This window comes from Lemur catta, chromosome 2, assembly GCF_020740605.2.
Source record: "Lemur catta isolate mLemCat1 chromosome 2, mLemCat1.pri, whole genome shotgun sequence".
Taxonomy (NCBI): domain Eukaryota; kingdom Metazoa; phylum Chordata; class Mammalia; order Primates; family Lemuridae; genus Lemur; species Lemur catta.
The window spans coordinates 129,205,526-129,229,374 of NC_059129.1; the positions used below are offsets into that span (position 1 = coordinate 129,205,526).

Genomic DNA, 23,849 nt, shown 5'->3' on the forward strand with positions numbered 1-23,849 from the left:
AAGTTTAAAGCTAAGATGGGAAAGAAGAAATGATATATTTAATATAAAGCCTTCTTACCTTTTTAGGCTTGAACTTTATAATTCAATTGAATAGAAATTTAAAAGTAATGTGGCTAAGAGGGCACAATCTTAGAATTAGTGCTCTGCTGGAGAATCATGAAGAAACTTAAGATATGACTGGTTAGGACAAGAGAAGTCTGGGAAGAGTTCTTTGTGCTTTTCAAAACTGCAGTCTCCACATGTCTGTTTCTTACATGGGTGGAAGAATGTACAGATAGGATAAATTTTAATATATATGTGCATATATGTAAGCATTTATTTGCTTATTGTGATATAGTGGCAACCAGAGAAAACACTGTCCTTGACCTCATGGAACTTAGTTCAGTGGTGACAGTGTCCCATGAGAGGTTTTCAGGTTAAGATGATGACATATGGAGTCAAGAGGATAAAGCTTTTTGGTTTCAAAATAACTAGGATTAGGACAGCTCTGAATTTGACATACAGAACTCCAATTTCTTATAGTCATGTACATCTTGATATATTGAATTATATATATATTTTCATTATATAAGTGATGCATGTTTATTGTTGTAGACTTGGTACTTCAAAGAACACAAAGGAAAAAAATGTAATAATTCCAAATTCCAACAGTCAGCAGTAGCCAGCCTTGACTTTTGCCGGTCATAGCATTGAGGATTTTTTTTAAATGTAATTTTAAACATGATAGACATTCAATTTTTAGTGCTAATATTTTCCCATTTTGTATAGGAAAAATGTTTATGTTATCAAGTACTTTTACAAACATTTAAAACACATGTCTGATTTTTTAAAAAACAGGCATAAACTCTATTAGTGGATTTTCTTGTTTGACGAGAAAAAGTTATTGCAACTTTGATTTCATTTGACTCGACCTTTGAACCAAATCCAAGAAAGATAATGCCCTTTGATCTCCGCAGTTAGGTCTTAGCTGTCAATCTGTGTGAGCTGTGTGTTCTGGAAGGATTCCAATTGGCACGTTTTCATTACAACGTGTAACTTGTCTTGTTGTTGTTGTTTTAAAAGAAACTATACAAAACTTTGAGTGAAGTCAAACTTGAAGTCGAAACTGTAATCAAAACAGGAAGGCACATTGTCCAAAAGCAGCAAACTGACAACCCTAAAGAGATGGATGAGCAGCTGACATCCCTGAAGGTCCTTTACAACGACCTGGGCGCGCAGGTGAGGAGCACAGGCCACAGCCCACCTCTCCCTCTCTCCCTCTTTCTCTCTCTCTCTCACTCATGTATTTTAAAATTTCACCTCTCAGAAAATGCATGTTTGAAATTTATGGCATTCATACATGTTTTCAATTTATTACAATAATTTTTATTATATTTCTTTAAATGTATATGCTAACATTATAATGATTAATGTTATGTAGCAATTTATTTTTAGTATTTAATCCAGTTTACTATTTATACTTTTAATAGCTACTGACGTTCCATAAGTTGTTCCAAGGAAACTCTACAAATAATAGTTCCTGTATAAACTTATGTTATTGATCCTTGGACTGCTGAATTAAATAGTCTACTGAGAAATGTGAAAACATCAGGGCGCTAGTAAATGATAGGTGACAGTAAGTTCTCATTAATCTACTAGGATTTAAAATCCTCCCAAGAAACATCTCTAATTTGGGCATTCTAGTGAATCCATGCAGCAGTTGTTGGGCCATATATGGTGAGTGACTGAGTCCAGCAGGCTTAATGTCTTCTCTCATTTAGAGTCTTTGCCCTGAAACCGGCAGAACAAAAGAATACGTAAAAGTGAAACTTCCTTGGGAATAATGAATAACTGCTTTAGACAATGTTTTGGATCCTTCTTCAGTTATTAAATATTAACTACTTCCAGGTGAAGTAAGATTGAAATTTCTATATAAGCCCAGAGAAAAATAGCTGAAATTTTGTTATCAATTTAAAATCAATAAGAATGACTAGTCCATACTTTTTCTAGGCAATTTTGACCTCATTTCTGCAAGATTAGGTTGTTAGTGTGATACACCTTGAAAGATTGCCCATCTGGAACACATATCTTAGGGCTTCTTTTTGGTATTAGACAGATCAAGTTATTTGTTCAATATTATTACATTTATTCATTTACCAGGCATTTTATGGGTGGTAATACTAGTGCTTTTCTTTGCACTAATCCTCTTATTGTGACTATGATTGTACCAGTAATTTATTTTCTCATTTAAAGTCTCATTCAACTGAGACTGTGTGTCAGGAGGTATATAGGCAGTAGGGATACTGTCTAATGGAACTTAAGAAAGTGGAAAACATTTATTATGGAGTCACGTGAAGTAATGTCAGATTATCTGTCTGAAGTGTTATAAAGGAACATACATGGTGCTTTAAGAGTATAGGTAAAGGGAGATTTGGCTCTGTCTCGGGTTAAGAAAGCTTCCCTGGGGAAGTGATGCATAAGCTGATATCTGAAGGATAGGAGGAGTAATCTGGGTGAAATAAGAGGAAGAACTTATGCTACTGATGGAACAGCATGTGTAAAGGTCCTGTGGCAGGAGGCAGCATGGTACATTTGTGTGGCTATAGCAGAGAGAGCTGGTGTGAGGAAAAATATGGTGTTGGGGAGATGACACCAGACCCTTCCAGTGTCGTAGAGTTTGTGTCAAAGATTTTAATCTCTGTCTCAAAGGCAATAATCAGTTTTTGCGGAGTGTTTAGTAGGGAAATAACATGCTCAGATATGTTTATTAGAAGATCACTCATTGCCATTTGGAGATGAATTGGAGAGAGGCAGGAGTGGATGTGGGAGAACAGTTAGGAAGTCACTGTTGTGCCCCTAGTGACAGATGATGGTGGCTTGAGCAGTGGAGATGGAATTGATGGATTGATTTCAGATATACGTAGGAAGTGAAATCAATAGGACTTGGTGGTGGATTAGATATAGGGGTGCAGCAGAGGGAGAGACCAAGGAAGACTCCTGGGTTTCTGCTTCATTATGTGGGTGGTACCATCATTGGGACGGGTGCTGAAAGGAAAGGTGCTGGAAGGACATGCAGAAACCACAAGCGTGTATTTGATATATTGATATTTTAAGCGCCTTTGAGAATGTTAATCGGCGATGTCAGATACTCATGTGGCTATTCAGACCTGGGGAATATATCTGGGCTGCAAAGATGGATTTTATGAGTCATCTGCATAGAGGCAGTAATTAACGTTTGCAGGGATGATAGATTGCCTAGGGATAGGATATAGTGAAAAAGCAGAGGGCCCTCGACCAAGTCTTAGGAATTACATCATTTAGCAAGAAATATGAGGAAGATGATCTTGGAAAGGAAACTGAAATAAGTAGCAAGAAGTTGTAGGCACACCGGGGAAGCCAGGGGAAGATGCTATTTGGAGAATGGGTGTAGTCGGCTGCTTTGAATATTATTGAATGTTAAATATGATGTCCACTTAAAAATGTCTACTAGATCTGTTGCCATTGGGGTTATTATCGATGGCAATTTCTGTGGAGTGATGCGGGTAGAAGCTAGAGCATCAGGGTGTGAGGTCTGTGTGGGAGGTGAGGACATGGAGACAGCACTGTAAGAATGCGGTGTTGAGGGTCTGTGTGGGAAAGGTGGAGAGAGGAAAGTTGTTAGGGGAGCTGAGGCCAAAGAAGAGAATGTTTTGAGTGTGAGAGAACTGAGTGTTTGATAGCTGGTGGGAATGATTTTGTTGAAAGGGAAATGGTTGACTATCCAACAGAGAGGAGGGATCAATGGTTTCATAAAGAATTTACAACTTGGTAAGTCCTAATTCAATATACAGTACATCTTAAAATGTATTGATCAGATTGAGGAAAGTGTAAATTGTTTTGAATTGGACTGTAAATTATTTTCTTCCTGTTTATGTACAAATCTTTGGTGGCATTAAGTTTTATGATGACTGTGTAGCCACCTGGCATGTCAAAGTCAGATAAGTATCATTTGAATATATTATACCCTCTAATATAATCCAAGTATTTGTATCCTAAAGTCTGCATTGAGGTGCCATTAATTTAGAGCCATGAATTTTAATTAAACTCTGTGGAAAAAAATTACACTTTTAAGAAGGAATTTAATAATAATCAATCTTCTAACTATGAAAGAGTGAAATTGAACACAGGGGACAAGAAAAGAGAAATGTTATCTCATGTTACTTATTAACAAAATTCAGTCTTTATATCATTTTATATCACCTAAGGAAATTTCATCTCATATGTGACTTGTCACTCTCCTACTTAGATGTTATTGTCTGTGCATATGTGCATGTAAAATTAAGAACTTATATATTGTGTTGTGATATCCTTTAAAGTGTTAGCTGTACATTGTGAATGGTTGTTCTTGGTTTGAGAGCATCATCATGTAATGCAAAGGGTCAGACTGGACTCAATCCGGTGGCTGTGCCACCCTGGTCTCGACCTTAGTCTCTGTGAGCTTCATTTTCCTTATTCGTAAAGTAGGAAGAAGAGTGCTTATCACAGAAGCTTTTGTGATAATCGCATAACACGTAAGATTCCTTAACACAATGCAGAAGCTGTATTAAGAGCTTGGTAAATGTTAGTTCTGTTCATTTTGCCTTCTGCCAATAACAATAAGAATAAAATAATAATAAGGTTGAAGTTGCATAGTCATGTACTGTATTTTATTTGATGAATTTTCAAATATATAGTTGTAAAATAGTGCTATTTTTCCCCTCAAATTCCTATAATACAGCATGTATGTGTTTTTTAAACAGAGTCCTTCATTGAGAGGATTCTAAGATATCTTCTCTTCAAAATTATAATCGATACTATTTATTGATTTATGAACTTTGTTCCAACGACTGGGACAAGACCTATGTATGTCTGCTCCTCTCAGTTACTACTCATGACAATCTTTTGAGGGTTATTCCTCTACCAATGTCACTTAGGAAGTAAGCTGTGGAGCTAAGATGAAAACCCAGGGCTGGCACTTAGCCACTACAGTATGTTGTCTCCTTGCAGAAACCCAAGTTTGGAGTGATTTAAGATGCTAGAGATAAAGGTGATATATAGGGGTTAACTATGCATCAGTTTGGATTTTTAGTTAATGTTCTGATTTCTTCCTATTTATCTTCATTCCTATCCCAGTCTCAACCTCTGTCTCCCTGTCTGTCTCCTTTTCAGGTGACAGAAGGAAAACAGGATCTGGAAAGGGCATCACAGTTGGCCCGGAAAATGAAGAAGGAGGCTGCTTCTCTCTCGGAATGGCTTTCTGTTACTGAAACTGAATTGGTACAGAAGTCCACTTCAGAAGGTCTGCTTGGTGACCTGGATACAGAAATTTCCTGGGCTAAAGTAAGTTGCAGTTCAGATGAATCAACAATATTATGCCAGTGTCACCTGTGACATTGGTTCAGAGCAATCTTGGCAGATAGTGTTTCCCTCCATTTCATATTAAATATAGTCTGTTCTTTTTTTCTATTATTTTTTCCTCTTTTCTGTCCTAAGGAGAGTATTTCTAAAACAAGTATTTTGATTCCAAAAGCATTAAACCCATATGGATCCTCAAGGCCTTTGTAGTCATTATGCTTATGTGGTACTTAAAAACATAGTAATTAACCACTTTAAAAATTGGTGGCATCTTGAGTATTCCAAAGTATGTACAAAGTATTGTGCTAAATTTGATTCTTCTTTAATAACTTTTTCTTTTTTACCAGTAACTAATCTTTCTATTGCAAACGAACAGATGTAAAGAACATAGGAAAAGAATAAGAAAAGTCAATACAAGAGTTTTCTTTTTGTGTGTGTGTGTGTTTGAGACTGGGTCTCACTCTATTGCCTGGGCTAGGGTACAGAAGCATCATCATAGCTCACTGCAACTTCAAACTCCTGGGCTCAAGCGATCCTTCTGCCTCAGCCTCCTGAGTATCTGGGACTACAGGTGTGCCCTATCATGCCTGGCTAATTTTTCTATTTTTTCTGTTGAGACTAGGTCTCACTCTTGCTCAGGCTGACCTTGAACTCCTGACCTCAAGCAATCCTCCTGCCTCGGCCTCCTGAAGTGCCAGGATTACAGGTGTGAGCCACTGTGCCTGGCCTAAGAGTTTTCTTTAGCCCTATAGTTACTTTGAAATCACAGAGATTACAGAGTTGATCTGCCAATTCTCTCTTCTGAGGTAGAAAAAGAATTGGATGGAGCACAGAGTACTTCTCTTACCAAGGCAATTCTGTTTTCCTAAATTTATTTCCTAAGAAAGAAACAAGTATGCTAGAGAGAAGTGTTGAAAATAATTGATCAATACCATGACAAATATTTATATAAAGCTGCAAGTATCACTTTTGACATCCTCTACAGATGTTTGCCGTGGGCCTCTAAGAAAAGGTGCTTAGAAGTCGTGGGGTGACAACTCCTGCCTACTTTGCACGCTCTATGGAGATGACAACTGAGAGAAAGCTGAGATATTAGGTCCTGGAAAGAATGTTCTCAGTTTAGAAAATAGCTCATGAAAAGTGTGATCGTGCCCTTGAGCTGTGTGAATGAAAAGAAGATGAAGAAAAGGGTGTTTGAGGGAAATGAAGAACGTTGCAAGTAATGGTGTATTGTAGGTGAATGCAAAACAAAGACACCAAACTATTTTTGTTAAAGTTAAGTTTTTCAAGGAAATATTATCTTCTTTGTACAGTGCACTTTGAAAACCATTATTTTCTTATTAGTAAGATAAGTCATATAAGCTAATTGAATGAAATTCACATATTGTAATACAAAGAAAGACCGGAGCAAAAATCACCTATATTCAAAGAATAACCTGTTATCTTGTCATTTTTTTTTTCGAGCCTGTATGGATGTGCACAGGCACAAGCATGTATTTAAAAAATAATTATATTGTATCCAGCGTTTCATGACCTTCTTTAAAAAACTTTAACATTTTCCTTTTTTTTTTTTTTTGAGACAGAGTCTTGCTCTGTTGCCTGGGCTAGAGTGAGTGCTGTGGCGTCAGCCTAGCTCACAGCAACCTCAAACTCCTGGGCTTAAGCGATCCTACTGCCTCAGCCTCCCAAGTAGCTGGAACTGCAGGCATGCGCCACCATGCCCAGCTAATTTTTTTCTATATATATTTTTAGTTGTCCAGCTAATTTCTTTCTATTTTTAGTAGAGATGGGGTCTTGCTCTTGCTCAGGCTGGTCTCAAACTCCTGAGCTCAAATGATCCGCCTGCCTTGGCCTCTCAGAGTGCTAGGATTATAGGCGTGAGCCACTGCGCCCGGCCCCTACGTAATGTTTTGATTCTTTTCTTCACAAACATTATATATATGCAAAGAAGTTTTGTCCAACATACTTATTATTATTGCTGTGCAAAAGTATGCTTTTCTCTTTTTACTAAATGCTTATAGTTGGCACATAGATGGTATTGATTTTTGTATATTTGATTTTTAATCAGACATCTTTGTGTATTCATAAATTCAATTGTTTTTTTCAGTTGAGTCTCATCATTTTTTAGGTAAAGGCTGAGAATAATGATAAATTTGTCTCTTCCGGAACAATACTCTCTTAAATTTCCATTTAATCTTATTTCAGATTTGAAATAATGAAGGTGGTATACACAAATTACGAATTCACAGCACATTCTCTTCATTAGAGTAAATCAAATGAAACATCAGTATGTAACATAATCACCATCTTTTCAACATTGTGTTTTTAGATTTAAGGAACATGCATATTTCACAACATTTTAATGTAGTTGCACTTAAAGATGATGTAAAACTATTTTCAATGCAAAACTTAAATAGCATTTTTCTTCCTGAACTTAAATAGTATTTTGATTCATAGCTTAAATATCATTATTTTTAGTTTATTACTTTTCTTTATTATAAAATCTATTAGCACAGTGTGTATATTATTTAAATTTAATTACTTGTAGTTTCTTATTTCTTATATTTTTTAAAAACTATTCTAGTCAATCAGTATATAACCAATGAAAGAGTTCAAAGAGTCTTAACTGCAGGGAGCATGGCTGTGGGTATCCTTTATTTTTTCCCCCCTGCTGGAGAAGAACTTTTGAAAGACATATTTTAGTGCCTTCATAAATATACCAGTAATTGACATGGCCAAGTTAATATTTAAACCTTGACTCACTTGTGAATTTGCAATTTTATGCTTTCCAAAATGTGATTTAATGATGTTTAAATATAAACTTGAGCTCCTTGAAATGATTGGTCTCAATGTTGATTTAAAAAGGTGCAACAGTTTTTAAAAGGTTCAACAGCAGTAGTAGCAGTAGGGTAGATATCTGTATGTTGTTTTTTGATTGAAAAACTTTGTAGTTTTAATTTTGGAACCTGGTACTGTCTATAAATCTGTGACTGTATTCTTTGCTGCAAACTTATGAATGTTTGAATCCAATTATCATCATACCATCCAGAGTATTATCTTTGCGTATTATAGGTGTAAGACCAAAGTTTAGACTTGATAGTTCTCCCATGACTTACTTAAGATGAAATGGTTTCTGTAATGTTTATACAACAGATTATATATTAAGTCACCTAGTTCTAGGATGTAATCCTTGCAAGTATATGTAATCCATATCAATAGATTTATGTGATAATCTAGGAGATAAATTTATTAGGAATTTCCTAGAATTTTGAGTTCTGGGATCCTTCTGCTCTGCCAGCTTATTTCAATAGTTACTGAAAATGAAATTGATTCTTTAGAGTTACGATGAAGATAATTAGTGTTTGTGTTTATACTTAATAAATAGAATTTATGGTTAAAATAAATGAAATAATTGCTTTTCCACACCTGAGTTTGTTACCTTCATTATATTAGCTTAATTAAACATTTTAATTTTAATTAAGAACTTAAGAACTTTCACCATGTTAATAAGTTTGGGAGTTTTGTAAACCTTCACCATATTGTAAATTATCTAGGGAGCCATGGACTACTGTATATATGTGGAAGGAAAGTTTTAAAAAGTTAAGGTTGTATACACTTCTACAATGTTATGAAAGATCAAGTGGGTTTCGGTATTTTTATTTTCTAGAATGTTTTGAAGGATCTGGAAAAGAGAAAAGCTGATTTAAATACCATCACAGAGAGTAGCGCTGCCCTGCAGAACTTGACTGAGGGCAGCGAGCCTATCTTAGAGGAGAGGCTCTGTGTCCTTAACGCTGGGTGGAGCCGTGTTCGCACTTGGACTGAGGATTGGTGCAATACCTTGATGGTATGTTTCCAGAAAGACTGGATGATGAAATAGTCTCCTCTTCTCTAATTATTATGAAATGAATATAGCTTTGATTACATTTCAAATCCTATTTCCTATGAGTCACAGTCATGTTTTGCTTTTGAATTTGTTTCATTAGACTACATTTTATTTTTTCTTTGACAAGGCAATAACTGGCAGAGTTTACAATGTTTCCATTAAAGAATAAAATATTCATGATATCCATAGAAATATGTACTTTAATATTTTAGTAAATGTACCTTGTTTCATGTTAACGATTTCATATTGGATTTAATTTTCATACTATCATGAGCTATTTTTATATATGACTTTTATAATGTTTAAGAGTGGTGTACTAGTTAAGAGCACAGTTTCTAGCATCTGATGGCCTGTGTAAAAACTTTGACTACTAGTTGGGTGACATTGGTCAAGTTATTAAACACTTTCTAAGCCTCAGTTTTCTTCTCTGTAAATGGGCATTATTAATAATTTCGACCTTATACAGTTTTGTGATGATTTTGTGACTGAAAACATGTAGTGCTCTTAAATAGCTATATGTAAAACAACTTTAGATATTATTATGATGATGATAATCATTAAATATGTATGTTAGTCTTTGGTTATACCACCACTCTGTTAAATATCTCATGAAAATATTTACCATTTAATTTTTATGGTGGTTTTCTGTCCTTCTTATACTAGGAATAAATACATGGCAACACTACCCTCCTTTGCCGTGGAGGGAATTGTCATTTATAATTTTTTTTATTCTGATTACCTAAGATAGGACTTTTTTATCAAATTCATAGAATTACTAGGTAATGGATAGACAGAAAAAATAAATTATGGTGTGTTTGAGCATTTGTTCAGATCAATCACGATGTGTAGGGCAGTAGAGATCATGGGCTTAGGTCTTGATCTGTCATAGATTTATAACCACTGTCCATGACGTACTATCTGTATAACCTTAGCTGAATTACTTAGTAGTACTAGGCTTCACTTGCCATTCATAAAAAATGAGAATAAAAGTGTATATCTAACAGAGCTAAATTTTGAATATAATAATGCATATGAGATTCTTGGCTTACAAAATGAGTTGTTAAATATTTTATATATTCATTTTTGCTATTACTAGCTTTGTTTTACATTCTCATGACCCTTACTTTTGTATTCTTCAGTCTGTCTTTCAAATTCTCCTTTCAAGCAATATCTTTCTAGTCCTATTAGAGCATTGGATTTACCTGCTTGAGAGGGTAAATAAGTCTAGTGTGTGTCAATTCTTCCTACTTAGAATCCAGATCACTGTTGAAATTTTTTTCATATCATTTATTAGTTCACATTTTCTTTTTTCAACTATTTGTCCGTATTATAGATTAATAATGTGTGTCCTTTTTAAAACTTCTTTCTTTTAAATTTTTCCTAGTTTCCTTTATCTTATAAAATGAAGTTTTTGAATATTAATTTCATCATAAGCTCCCCTACCCTTTTGGGTCAACTTCTAACTTTTTGATTTAGTCTCAGCAACTTTGCCCAGTTCATAATCTACTTAACTGTTGCTGTTGCTTTCAAATCTATTCTGTTGAGCACCTTTTATGTCCTGCTTCAGGAAATCTTACTGAAGTCTGTGCCAGGTGTAATATTAAGTGCTGGGGATACTGATGTAAAGAGATACAGACTGTCCTCTAAGCAGAGCATGCAGATTCTTATTCAATTTATACTTTCGTCATTTTTTAAATATTATTACTTCCTTAAAGTATGAGTGAAGGGGACAGTTGAAATCAGTGGTTATATAAGAATGAAGAATAAGGGATAAACTTGAAATGAAATTGAAAAAAAAACTTTCTCTTTTTATTCTACTTCAGCTTTTTATTGTGCTGAGGTCTAAATCAAACAAATTTAAAAAGTACTTAACCACAGCTGTGCATTTTTAGAAATGAGATTTATTCACTGAAGAAGAGCTCTGCCGAAAGGTGGAAACCTTTCTTTAAATTTAGCATACAATTTGCTCTTTGAAGGTCTTTTAAATCTCTTCTAAGATTATCGTCTTAAATATTTCATGTGATTATGTGAACATTTTATTAATTCCTTTGTAGAACCATCGGAACCAGTTGGAAATATTTGATGGAAATGTAGCTCACATAAGTACCTGGCTTTATCAAGCTGAAGCTCTACTGGATGAAATTGAAAAAAAACCAGCAAGTAAACGGGAAGAAATTGTGAAGGTAGCAAACATAGAGGAATTACTAACACTTTTGAGAGGAGCATGTTTGTTGTTGTGTTTCTCTTATGGAATGCTCTCAGTTTACTTAGGCAGATGTTCTTTCCATGCAGTAGATTCATGAACATTTGTTTTGGTAGGAGAAACTGAGATTGCTGAGGAGTTTTGTGCAAACAGCTCTTTATTCTAATTAATTATGCTGAAATCTCTTGCTAGAAATGCCAGATATTTATTTAAACTACCTTTAATTCTGAGTAAGCACATACCCATGTTTGGTTTTGATTCTTCCCATGAGATAATTTTGTGTTTTCTTACTATTAGCGTTTAATATCTGAGCTGGATGATGCCAACCTCCAGGTCGAAAACGTCCGTGATCAAGCCATTATTTTGATGACTGCACGAGGAAGCTCAAGCAGGGAGCTTGTAGAACCAAAATTAGCTGAACTGAATAGGAACTTTGACAAGGTGTCTCAACATATCAAAAGTGCCAAAGTGAGTAATTACATTTTTATAGAAAACCAGTTTTCCTATGAGTATGAATCTAAATGATAGATATTATATAGTATATGCATCAAAGAATTTTTTAATTAAGATGATTTCAATCACTGTTTCTTTGATTGAAGCATTTGTCCTTATTTATTTGTGATTGTGCATATGAAGGAGAGAAAACAAGAAATTAATATTGAAGAAAATAACGCATTTGAGAAAAGGTTTTAAAGACTAAGTTGAAGGTTAGAATTGGTTATTAAATAATGAGACTAATTGCAAAGCTAGGCATGAATATGAAACCCATTATTTTATAGTCATACTTTATATGTGTTCACACTACACATCTTATGAACTTGTTTTTTTTGTGTTTTACATGTTGACAAATCTAAAAGTTACAGATAATTTGACATTTCAGGTGTAATGTAGAAAGGTACTACCTGATTTTATAAATTTAAAAAGGAGCTTTATAAATTTAATTAAGAGGATAATAAGAGCTTTCTTTTAAATAGTGTTTATTATATTACCATGGTATAATTTTTCTCTCTGTGTGTATCTTTCTCGTTCTCTCTTTTTACCCTTGTTTTATGAGGGGAGGAAAGGAAAATTCTTATTGTCATGTTCTTAAGACCTGGGATGTTGTGGGTGCTCAGTAAATGTTCAGTTGAAAAGATGAAAACATTTTGATGGTTTTATGGATAAAAAACATAGCTGACTTTGGGATCATTCAAACCAGGCATTCATTCTGACATACGATTCTGAGTTTTTAAGGATCTCAATTGTGCCTGTCGGATGGCATTTTTTGAATACTCAGTTAATTCAATCTCTAGAGAGTTGTGTGTTGAAACTTTCAAAGAGGAAGGATCCTCTTTTTTGGAGGAAGTAAATATTATTTAAACTGCTTTGATTTGAAATCTCTGATATAGTAAGCTGAATTATCTTTCATATAACCTATGAATATACTTAGATAATTCTCAACTTCAAGAAGACAAACAATAATCTTGCTTTAGCTTTTGCCTGTCTTAACTGTGACCTTACCTCCTAGCCTTCTAACCTCAGTTCATTTTATTCTTTTCCGTAGTTCTATGGGAGATTTTTCTGGGTATAAAAAGAATGCACAAAATTTAGACATACGGTGCAAGGAATTACAAAAAAACCAAATTACCATCATCGCCATCAATAACCTCAGTAAACATTTTGGAATACATGTCTATTCTTATTCATATGTACATGATATTAAAATATCAACATTTTTATGTTGTTTTATATCTTCTTTTTTGGCCTGATTTTTTATGGTTGTAGAATATTCCAGTATATGATGTTACAATTTCCTAAGTTATTTTTTTTACTTTATTGTGCTTTTATAGATATTTTATTTGTTAAAAATCCTTTTATGCATATCTTTTTGATCATCTCTTAATATGCCCTTAAATTCAATTCTTAGAATTCCTTGAAATCATTGGAAAAGTTTTACATATAAAGGCTATTAAATAGATTTTCCAAATAGCCCAATAGGAAGCTTGTGCCAATTTATACTTCCATACTCAGGGTGTGAGAGTGCTAGTTTCTCCACACTTAGCCAACACTGGTGTTATTTTTCTGCCTTTAGTTTTATTATAATTGTCATATTTTTAGTTATCCAAATATGAAATCTTTCTATATGGACATTATGTGAAAATATGGCATTGAGAAATAGGCACTTCTTTGAAGTTTTGAGTATCAAAATGCAAGAAGAATTCTATGGGGGAAACTTAAATGGAGAGATATTCTGTGGGTGGCCCTGCACTGGGGGCTGGGTGGCCGTTCTTCCTTTTTATGGCTATGTCCTTTCTGTGGCCGTGGCAGGAATAGCTTCTGAATTAAGACTGTATTTCCTACTATGTATGTGGTCTCTGAATCCACCACACAGCACTCCAGGCAGCCACAGTCAATCGCATGCCTCCTCCTATTCCTGGCCAGAGTTTGGAGAAAATGGGCAATTCAGAGAAGCCCAGATTGGTAAAATCATTGCCATATGAAAGAATGAAACTAAAGTCAGTTTGAATAAATGCTAGTTCCTCTCTTGACACCTTGTCTCTCTGGTCAATGATGGAAATATATTTTCAGAGAACTCTTTTTCTTCTACAGTTGCTAATTGATCAGGAACCATTATCATACCGTTTGGTCACCACTGAAACATTTGAAGCTGATATGCCTTTCTCTGAGTTGGAAAAATTAGAAAATGACATAGAAAATATGTTAAAAGTTGTGGAAAAACACTTGGAATCCAGCGATGAAGATGAAAAGGTTGGTTCAAGGAGATTTTCAAAACCATGGTGTTCTCATTTTTCTTGTCTGTTAATTATATTTTTACATCAGTAATATTTACCCATAATAATCTGCCAAACATAATGAAAAAGATCCAAATGTGATTTTCTGGTATGTATCAGTGTAAGATTTGCCAAGTGATTTATGTAATAATTAAGAAAAAAAATAGACATATTTTCTGACTAAAGGTAATCTTTAGTATTATCTAACTTCTGTTAAACTTGCTTTGAGATATTTTAACTTCAAATATAAAGTATTTTAAGAAAAAAAAATTTTTTGATCATTCAGAATTTTGTAGGTTAGTTCTCCTACTTGGGAACTGATAGTGACACTGCATTTTTCTTTTGAGTAAATTTTTTCCCTTTCAAACATTCAGATGGATGAGGAGAGAGCACAGATTGAGGAAGTTCTACAAAGAGGCGAACAAATGTTACATCAACCTATGGAGGATAATAAAAAAGAAAAGATCCGTTTGCAGTTATTACTTTTGCATACAAGATACAACAAAATTAAGGTACTATAATGTGAGAGTCTCTGTTGCATTTAAATAACTTACTTAGCCCTGGCCGTTCAAATGTGTGTTGTTGCATCATGGACAGTTTTAAACAAACCAGTTGGAATATTATCTCCTCCTTTCTAGTGTGTATTACTAAATATGTTTATATTTTTGGATGGAGCAGGACTCAAAGAAAATAGAAACATAAAAACTTATTGACTCTTTTAGATTTCTGATTATATGTTAAGCCTAAAAGAGATTTATCCCTTTCAGAAGTAACTTCCTCCTTCAATTCTATAGTTTATATGTAGAGGTCTTTGTCACATCAAAAATATTGCTAGTTTACAAATAAATAAATTTGTGAAACTCTTATACTATGTTAAACTTTTTCCAGAAAAAGTCTCACTACCAGCTCCCTTTTAAATGGTAATCTTTCCAGCTGTATTTTAAGCATGCTGGTGTTCACCAGGGGTCTGCTCTTTGGTAATTCTTTCTAGAACCAGTTTTATTTGATGATTTCAGAAACTGAGTGGGTTCTATTCTTTTGGCTTGCCACCTATTGGATGTTTCTATGCATCTGAGCCTTGTGATATGTTCTAACCTGAACTTGCTGTCTCCCTCCCTCTCCAACCTGTGTTTCTTACTTCATTCTCTCTCTTAATTACAGTCATGAGCTGCATAATGACATCTGGGTCAACAGCAGACTGCATATACAATGGTTTTCCCATGAGATTATAATAACATATTTTTATTGTATCTTTTCTATGTTTAGATACACAAATACTGACCACCGTGTTACAGTTGCCTACAGTATTCAGTACAATAACACGCATACGGGTTGTAGCCTAGAAGCAATAGGCCATACCATGTAACTGAGGTGTGTAGGAAGCTATTCCATCTAGATTTGTGTAAGCACATTCTGTGATGTTCCCACAACAACAAAATTGACAAAAGACAAAGTTCTCAGAACGTGTCCCTGTTGTTAAGTGATGCACGACTGTGCTTTAAAAGATAGCCATTCTCTCAAGGCAGAAACCTCAACATCATTCTCAACTACTTCTTTTTCCTCACCTCTCTTGTTCCTCATACCACATTGATTAGGGATTAAAACCATTAGATCTGAATGAAGCAAGGTACAGGTCTGACCTGAGGTTATATATAGCTCTACCAGTTGCTTGTTTTATGACCAGGGGAAAGTGACTTACTTCACTGTCCTTTCTTTAATTCAAACTTACGGTTTTCTGTCATGAATTATTACAATATGTCCCAAACTGGTTTTCTCACACCCAGTTTTTCTTACTCTACCATGCCCTCCATATCGTTCTCTGAATTATTCCCCCCAAAGTCACGGCTCATCATGTCATTCCTTCACCAAAAAATCCGTGCGGGAAAATATTGCAAAAAACAGAAAGAGCTTGAAGTGCAAGGTTTGTCAATATAATGACATACCAAGGGTTCAGTCTGACCCCTGGCCACCTCCTCTTTGATTTGTTGTGATCTGCCATGTAGCACAGCTACGCTGAGTTTCTGTACGTTTCCCTGAGCACATCACATGCCCTGGCACCTCTGGGATCTTGCTGATTTTATCCCCATACCCTGGAGCAGGATTTTTCTTTTTATTTTGCCTGAAAAATACACTGTCTTTTAAGACTCAGCTCCATTTTTATTTCTAACATCTATCAGATCACATTATAGTTTTTTGCTTTATTGTTAAGTCTTTTTTTAGCCTAGTACTTTTTCCAGGATTCAGTCCATATCTTACTCATCTTTGGGTCCCAAATCAGAAATTATTACTGGTACAAAACAGAAATAATTTTTAGATTTTTAATACATAAAATACAGTTGTTTTTTAAAAGTACTAATATATACTATTACAGGCTCATTTCATTTTGGTTTTGCTACCATTAGTTATTGTAATTAAAACATCTTTGTCCTATTTCAATAGGCCAAATATGGTATGTACTTCTTCAAGTCTATAGTTTTCAAGCTGATGTTGTTTTTAACTGTGAACATTAGAGTCACTTGGGGAGCTTTTTTAAAAAAGAATAACAATGCCCAAATCTAATCCCCAAACGGATTAAATTGGAATCTCTCAGGTTGGATCTAAGTGTGGACATTAAAACAAATAAACAGACAAACAAATTTAAAAGACCCAAAAAACTTTCTGGATGATTCTATCGTGCAGTTAGGATTGAAAACTACCAGCTTACAGAGCTCATTTTCTTATTTGGAATATGTGTTAGGTGATCTTTTCCCATTTATTGACCAGAAGATTACAGTTTTTAAATATGTATGAGCTCTTTATAAAATAAGGATATTGGCTGGGCACGGTGGCTCATACCTGTAATCTCAGCACTTTGGGAGGTCGAAGTGGGAGGATTATCAGGAGTTCGAGACCAGCCTGCACAACATAGTGAGACCCTGTCTCTACAAAAAATAAAAAAAATTGCCAGGCCTGGTGGTGTGCACCTCTAGTCCTGGCTACTTGGGAGGCTGAGGTAGGAGAATCCCTTGCATTCAGGAATTTGAGGTTACAGTGAGCCACAGAGCAAGACCCTGTCTCTTAAAAAGAATTAAGATATTAATCCCTAATTTATCTTCTAATTATTTTACCTTTAATATGCAACCATTTAAAATTTTTGTTTAGCCACACTTGATTCTGTTTAGTTCCTTGTTTTTCCTATGGTTTGATAATAACAAAACTTAGAACATTTTTATAAAGTGCTTATTTAAAATAAACTGTTTATCTGAACCTTAGTTTGCTGTTATGACATGAGCTACATCATGTAACGTTATCTCATCTCACTACTGATCTGTAGTATATTTGTGTTTCTGTGTCCTAGGAGAATTCTTTCAAAATAAAATTATCCAGAAGTAAAGTCTGGGGCAGATCTCGAGGACTTTTTTTTTCTCATAGGGCATTTTGATTGATCACTCTTGGGGAAAAAAAATCTATTTTGGGAATTTAGAAAGCACATGTTTAAACCTTGAACTGCCTTTCTGCTACTGCAAGAACATGACGCCTCAGAAAAACATCTTGGATTGTCTTTATAGTCTGAGTAGAGAGTGAAACAGTCTTAATAACTATGATTTTTTTAAAACTTGGAACATTATATTCTTAGTATCTGCTGACCCTCCTAGTTCACTGTAAACCCTCAGGTACATGTGGCCTTGCAGAATGACAGTCTGTTATGTAACTGCAGAAGCAGCACAAGGAATTCTGGACTTATAGTAGTTGCTAAGGTATAAATGTGGCTCCCACCAATTATCCACTAGATGAGATTTTTTTTTTAAAAATCTGGCAGATAGTATCTAGCGATGCTAAGTGAAGAAAGTACTACAAAGTTAAATGTCCTACAAACACAAAAAAGTAGCTGGATGTCTGGAGCCTTTTTGGTCTTGGAAAAACACATGACCTCCCAGCAAAATCCTGGTTAATAGATGGGAAGCCAAGCAGGGAAATGGGTTTCAGTTTCTCAATTTGTTCCTTTGACATGGTTACTCAACCTATAAATACTTTCACTGGGTTATTTTATTTTTCCTTAAAGTTAAAAGGAGGAACAATTGGGCCTAATTTTGCGATCTTCCAAAACAATTGGCTTATTTGAAGTGAAAAGCTGAAAAAATTATTTAATTTTTTTCCTTTAAAAAATATTGAGCATCTTTTTATTCAAAACTGGTTCCTGGGTGGACATATTATTTATTTTAGCATTCTCTTTTATTTGCTTTCTTAGATATATGGGTAAATATCCAGAAATGCTTTCTGACTAAAATTTGAATATGTGGCATTAGGATAATAAAATTAATATTAGAGACAAGTATAATTAAGTCTGTTGATAAAAATTAGGAAATCTGCAGGTCTGCTTCTAATCTGGCTATCGAGGGCTGCCCCTCAACTGATGAAAGCAGTAGTTTAACAATTCTAGGAGGCAATAGATGCAGACCTCTAGGTTTAACACTACATTATTGGCTCAAAGATTTTAGTTATGAGTCTTGGTTTCATTTAGGGATTATAACCATTTTCAAGATCCTTAACTGAATGAACATGTATTTGTGATCATTTTCACCATCATCTTTGAATTTCTAGAAGAATACAATTTTTTAGAAGTTCAACATAGGAGAAGTGAAAGTGTCAAGGAAGGGACCTTAATTCTGAGTAGCTGCTCTTTGGCCCTTTGGGAGTAGTAGACAGCATTTATTAAGTAAGTTGTAGCCATTTAGGAGTGAAGGACTTGAACTCCTGAAAGACTGGTATTCCATCCTGGTCCTTCCTTATTATGTAGAAAGCTCAGAGTAGAGGATCCTGAAATTCTATATTAGGGCAAATGAGGAGTCCATGGAGCCTCAAGTCTGTCTGAATTTAGCATGTTAGGACCTATTGTCTCCAATAGGACATTCATGCTCTGTAATAAGGTTCTCAAAGGTTAAGATTATATACTGAATTACCTGGTTATTATTTTAATCAAAGCCCCCATTGCATTTTTTATGTCATAGAAACATGTTTAATTTATTTATATTTTCATCAGTGAGGCCCAGAGTGTTTAATCTAATTGTGATATTTTAAAAAGAGTGAGATAATAATGGTATCAAAGTGTGTGATTTCATACAGATCTTTATGATTGGCAGCATATTCTCATTCCCTCAACAACTTAGAAAGGAGTTGCTGTTTCCTGTGTGCTAAATGAATTTAGATGACATTGGTCTTAAAGAAAAGCCTTTCAAATATTAACTTGTTAACGCTGTTTAGCAGCAGGCTGCAGATGAAAATTTGAATAAAGATTGTTAAGGGTTTCTGTAGGAAGGCAGGTTTGAAATTAAAAAAAAATTAAAACAAAGTTTTTTGAGTCTGGTTCATGGTATTGAATTCCTTCACACAATAGTCCTATACTTTTTTCGAGTCATTATTACTTACTCATTGTGGGGATATTTTATGACATATTCAATATTTTTAAAAAATGTTTTTATAGGCAGTCCCTATTCAACAAAGGAAAACAGGTCAACTTGCTTCTGGGATTCGATCAGCACCTCTCCCCACAGATTATCTGGTTGAAATTGACAGAATTTTACTTTCCATGGATGATGTTGAATTATCACTTAATGTTCCAGAGCTAAACACTGCAACCTATGAAGACTTCTCTTCTCAGGAAGACTCTCTGAAGGTGAATCTCCCAGCCTTGCATTTGAATGGCTGTAGTTAATGTAGAAATAAAGCAAGGAATTGGTTATTGTGCCTACTTAGATGGTCTGTATTTTTTAAAGTTTGTTCCAGGGAATTAATAATGTATATGAATAATAAACCTTTTCTGTATTCTCCAATAAAATATAATCAAAAAGTTTTAATTTTTTAAAGGTGGGTGTGGATTTTTAAGTGTGCACAGTTATTAATTATTTGCAACATCCAGAGCCTTTTTTTAAAATCAGACACAGACCATATTCCTGTCTTGTAAACCTGATTGTCAGTTGACGTAAAATGTCAGCATTTAACAGGCCATTTATAATGCTTTAAGATTGGTCAGTTGTTGAGGTATGGAATGCCATCTTGATTATAAATTAAAAATCTGTTAAATTATATTAAGGCATTTTTGTATAATTTGATTGCATTTAAATATAATGTTACAATAAAATCACTGGTAGATTTATAGGTTTGGTAGTTCATTTCTGTCATTTAAACTAACATTATTAGGTATTTGAAAATATAAATAATTCCAGCTTCAAACACTTCATTTCCTTTAGAGAATGTTAATGAAGCTTCTCATATGTCATGTACAAATGTTACTTTGAACGTCTGTGAGGATTTTTATTCCCCTGCCATTAGTAAATTATGTGGCATTCCTCCTACTTTGGCCAATAATAGGGTTTTCTTTTTTTTCCTTCTAAGCCTTGCCAGTTTTCATGAGCAACAGTTATTAGGCCTCATTATTATTTTAAATGAATCTTATATAGTATAAATTTTTGATCATCTGTGATTTCTTTTTTTGTTACTTTGCTGGGTTTTGTTAATGTATGATAATATATTTTTAGAATATCAAAGACCAACTGGATAAACTTGGAGAGCAGATTGCAGTCATTCATGAAAAACAACCAGATGTTATTCTTGATGCCTCTGGACCTGAAGCCATTCAGATCAGAGATACTCTTACTCAGTTGAATGCAAAGTGGGACAGAGTTAACAGAATGTACAGTGATCGTAAAGGGTATGTGTAAATAAAATTAATATTTCATTTTTTAAGCAATGCCTATAAGTTCATGGGCCATGGAAATGGTCTTGTGCACATTGAGAACATCCTTGTAATATACTCTGGTTTAATAAATTGTGATGAGTACAATTCCTTAAAGAAAGAGGAGTCTGATCACATATAGATGGCCATTTATGAGATAACATCTTAATGGTATGTAAGTACTTCTAATTTCTAGCATTTAAATAGTGTCCATTTTCTTAAGAAAACTTAAATAAGGATTTTCATTAATATCCGCTTTCTCTGTACACTTGGTGATAAATGTGAGTGAAGAACAGAGATAGCTACAGAAAATGAGAATCCATATATAACTCCAGACCCCTTTTTATAAGCTTCTGTTTAAAAGAATGTTTTTGAGCATTCTTCTTACTAGATTTTGACCAGGCCTATTAATAGATAGAAATAAAAACTGGTAAGATTTTTGCCAGTAGCTGTGAATGTGGTAAAGAGGCAGATAAGATAGGAAATAGCCGGATATAAAGTACTGTATAAGAGGAACCTTAACACAGAATAATACATTGGAGACATACACGCAAAACCTAGGCATCATGTTCTTCATTTTTTAATATTTTACCGTAGAATTTCATGTGACTAAACAATTCTTGAGAAGATAGCTTTTAAAGGCCTTTGGTATATTCCTTTGTATGGATTTTAAGAATTATCTCTTTGTACATTTAGAAAATATTCTTTTACGTACATCTTTATCTGTAGTTTTATTAGGCTTGATTATTAGGTGAAGACAAATTTGTTAAAAAATAATAACACTTTAAGGCTCTGGATTATATCATGAAACTGTTTACTCTACCCCTGCCAAAGAGTATTTGTTAAAAGTGTCCTTGTTTTTGAACCCTTGCTAACATTGGCAGGCTTTTCGTTTATTTTTTTTAATTTTGCCAATCTTATAGTGATAGATTGCATCTCAGTTTTATTTTCATTTATTTATCACTGAGATTTGAATATTTTTTAAATATATTTATTGGTGATGGCTTTGCAAACTCTACCTGAGCATCCTTTTGTATAGCTCTTTTCAATTTAATCCATAGCTATGCTGCTTAGATTTATTTGAAACTTAATGTTCTGTGAATGATGATATTGATCTTTTCTAAGTTTAATGTTTACATTCAAAGTCTTTAAATCTTTGGAACAGCCTGTCTAGTAATATTTTCTATTCATTATTGCAGTCTCTCAAAAATAGGAAATCTTGATTGTTATGTAGTTATTACACATTTTTATGAACAATAATGAATATTTTAATATCTTCTCATAGTGTTTTGTTTGAAGTGCTCTTATTTTTGTCATGCCCGAGAGAAAGTTGCTTCCCTGTGGGCAGTCAACAAATATTAACTGAATTTTAAAAATAATTTTCTTGGAAGAAAGCAAGATAAGCATTATTTAGGGGTTACTGAAGTCACAGACCATTTTATTATTTTTAAAGTAATAATATACTTTTATTATATTATATCAAATAAAAATTTTATTAATATTATTAAAATTTCAGAGATCTCTTCTAAACCTCTCCCAGCTCTACTACTCTAAACAAAAAGATAAAAAAAAATTCTTTATGATTCTAATCCTATAAAGCTTTTCCTTTTTATACTTACTATATTTTGTGTATTGGAATATGACAAGCACTGAGGTTTTACTCTATTTCATTTCTAAAAGAGTTGGGTTTACAGAGAGATCTCAGTAGCTTTTCTTCTCATTCCTAACCTGGACTTTGCATGGACTTCTGTACTGTGCTGTATTCAGGTAAATGGGACACTTAGGATTAGTCGCTACCCAAAGTATATTAGTCTGCCAGGGATGCCGTAACAAGATACCCAGACCGGGTGGCATAAACAACAGACATTTATTTTCTCTCAGTTCTGGAGGCTGGAAGTCCAAGATCAAGGTGCCAGCAAGGTTGGTTTCTGGTGAGGCCTCTCTTACTGGCTTGCAGACGGCCACCCTCTAGATGTGTCCTCACATGAGACATCTCTCTGGGGCTTCTTCCTCTTCTAGTAGAGACACCAGTCCTTTCAGATTAGGGCCCCACCCTATCACCTCATTTAACCTTAATTACCTCCTTAAAAGCTCTATCTGCAAATATGATCACATTGGGAGTTAGGGCTGCAACATAGGAATTTTGGTGGGACACAGTTCAGTCTATAACATAGAGATAAAGGAGTATCAGAAAACTGTGAAGTATTTTGGCCCTTTGGGTTTTATTCTGCCTGACAATGTTTTTCTGGCAGTACAACAGCATTATTTTTTTTTCCTGAGGGAATAATTAATCATATTTTATAATTCATGGTATTTAAATGTTAAGTGTATAAATTTGGGTAGGTTAACATGCCTACAGCTAATCAATCTTGATTTTCCAAGCCAGAGAAGACTAAATCTTCTCAGTTAAAAAGCTGCCTTAGTGTGTTCGTGAGTGTGTGTGTGTGTTGTGTACCTGTAAGTGTGAGAGAGAGGGAGGTGGGAGGGTGATGGTGTGCACAGATTGCTTTGCTCTTGATGTGATGCCTTTTTCTCTAATAAGAATTATTAATAGTAACTGTAACCCACTATGAAAATTGGTCTTGTAGAGCAATGAGCTATGAATTCACTCATTTGAGAGCTTTCAGTTTAAATGATATTTGAATTTCTTTTTTTAGAAAAATTGCTTCTGGGCTGTTCTGGGAAGTTTGGAAACCTATTTTGTTTGTTGTCCTCTAGTTGTTTTGATAGGGCTGTGGAAGAATGGAGACAGTTCCACTGTGACCTTAATGACCTCACACAGTGGATAACAGAAGCTGAAGAGTTGCTGGTTGATACCTGTGTTCCAGGTGGTAGTCTGGACTTAGAGAAAGCCAGGAGACATCAGCAGGTGAGTGCTTTCTGTCAGAGGAGGGGTGTCTGCTAAAAAGGTTGCATGTGCGTTTG

General features: G+C 34.4%; 1 protein-coding gene across 4 annotated transcripts in view; it reads left to right on the plus strand.

Moving 5' to 3' along the window:
* UTRN (utrophin) overlaps positions 1-23,849 on the plus strand; it is a 472,601-nt gene that overhangs the window by 175,552 nt on the left and 273,200 nt on the right. For all 4 annotated transcript variants that reach the window (XM_045544518.1, XM_045544519.1, XM_045544517.1 and 1 more), the window contains 10 exons: positions 1,063-1,218; positions 5,167-5,337; positions 9,020-9,199; positions 11,293-11,421; positions 11,739-11,909; positions 14,031-14,189; positions 14,587-14,724; positions 19,674-19,865; positions 20,728-20,900; positions 23,643-23,793. In XM_045544518.1, the coding sequence (XP_045400474.1) occupies positions 1,063-1,218; positions 5,167-5,337; positions 9,020-9,199; positions 11,293-11,421; positions 11,739-11,909; positions 14,031-14,189; positions 14,587-14,724; positions 19,674-19,865; positions 20,728-20,900; positions 23,643-23,793 (1,620 nt within the window). The remainder of the gene's footprint in view (positions 1-1,062; positions 1,219-5,166; positions 5,338-9,019; positions 9,200-11,292; positions 11,422-11,738; positions 11,910-14,030; positions 14,190-14,586; positions 14,725-19,673; positions 19,866-20,727; positions 20,901-23,642; positions 23,794-23,849) is intronic.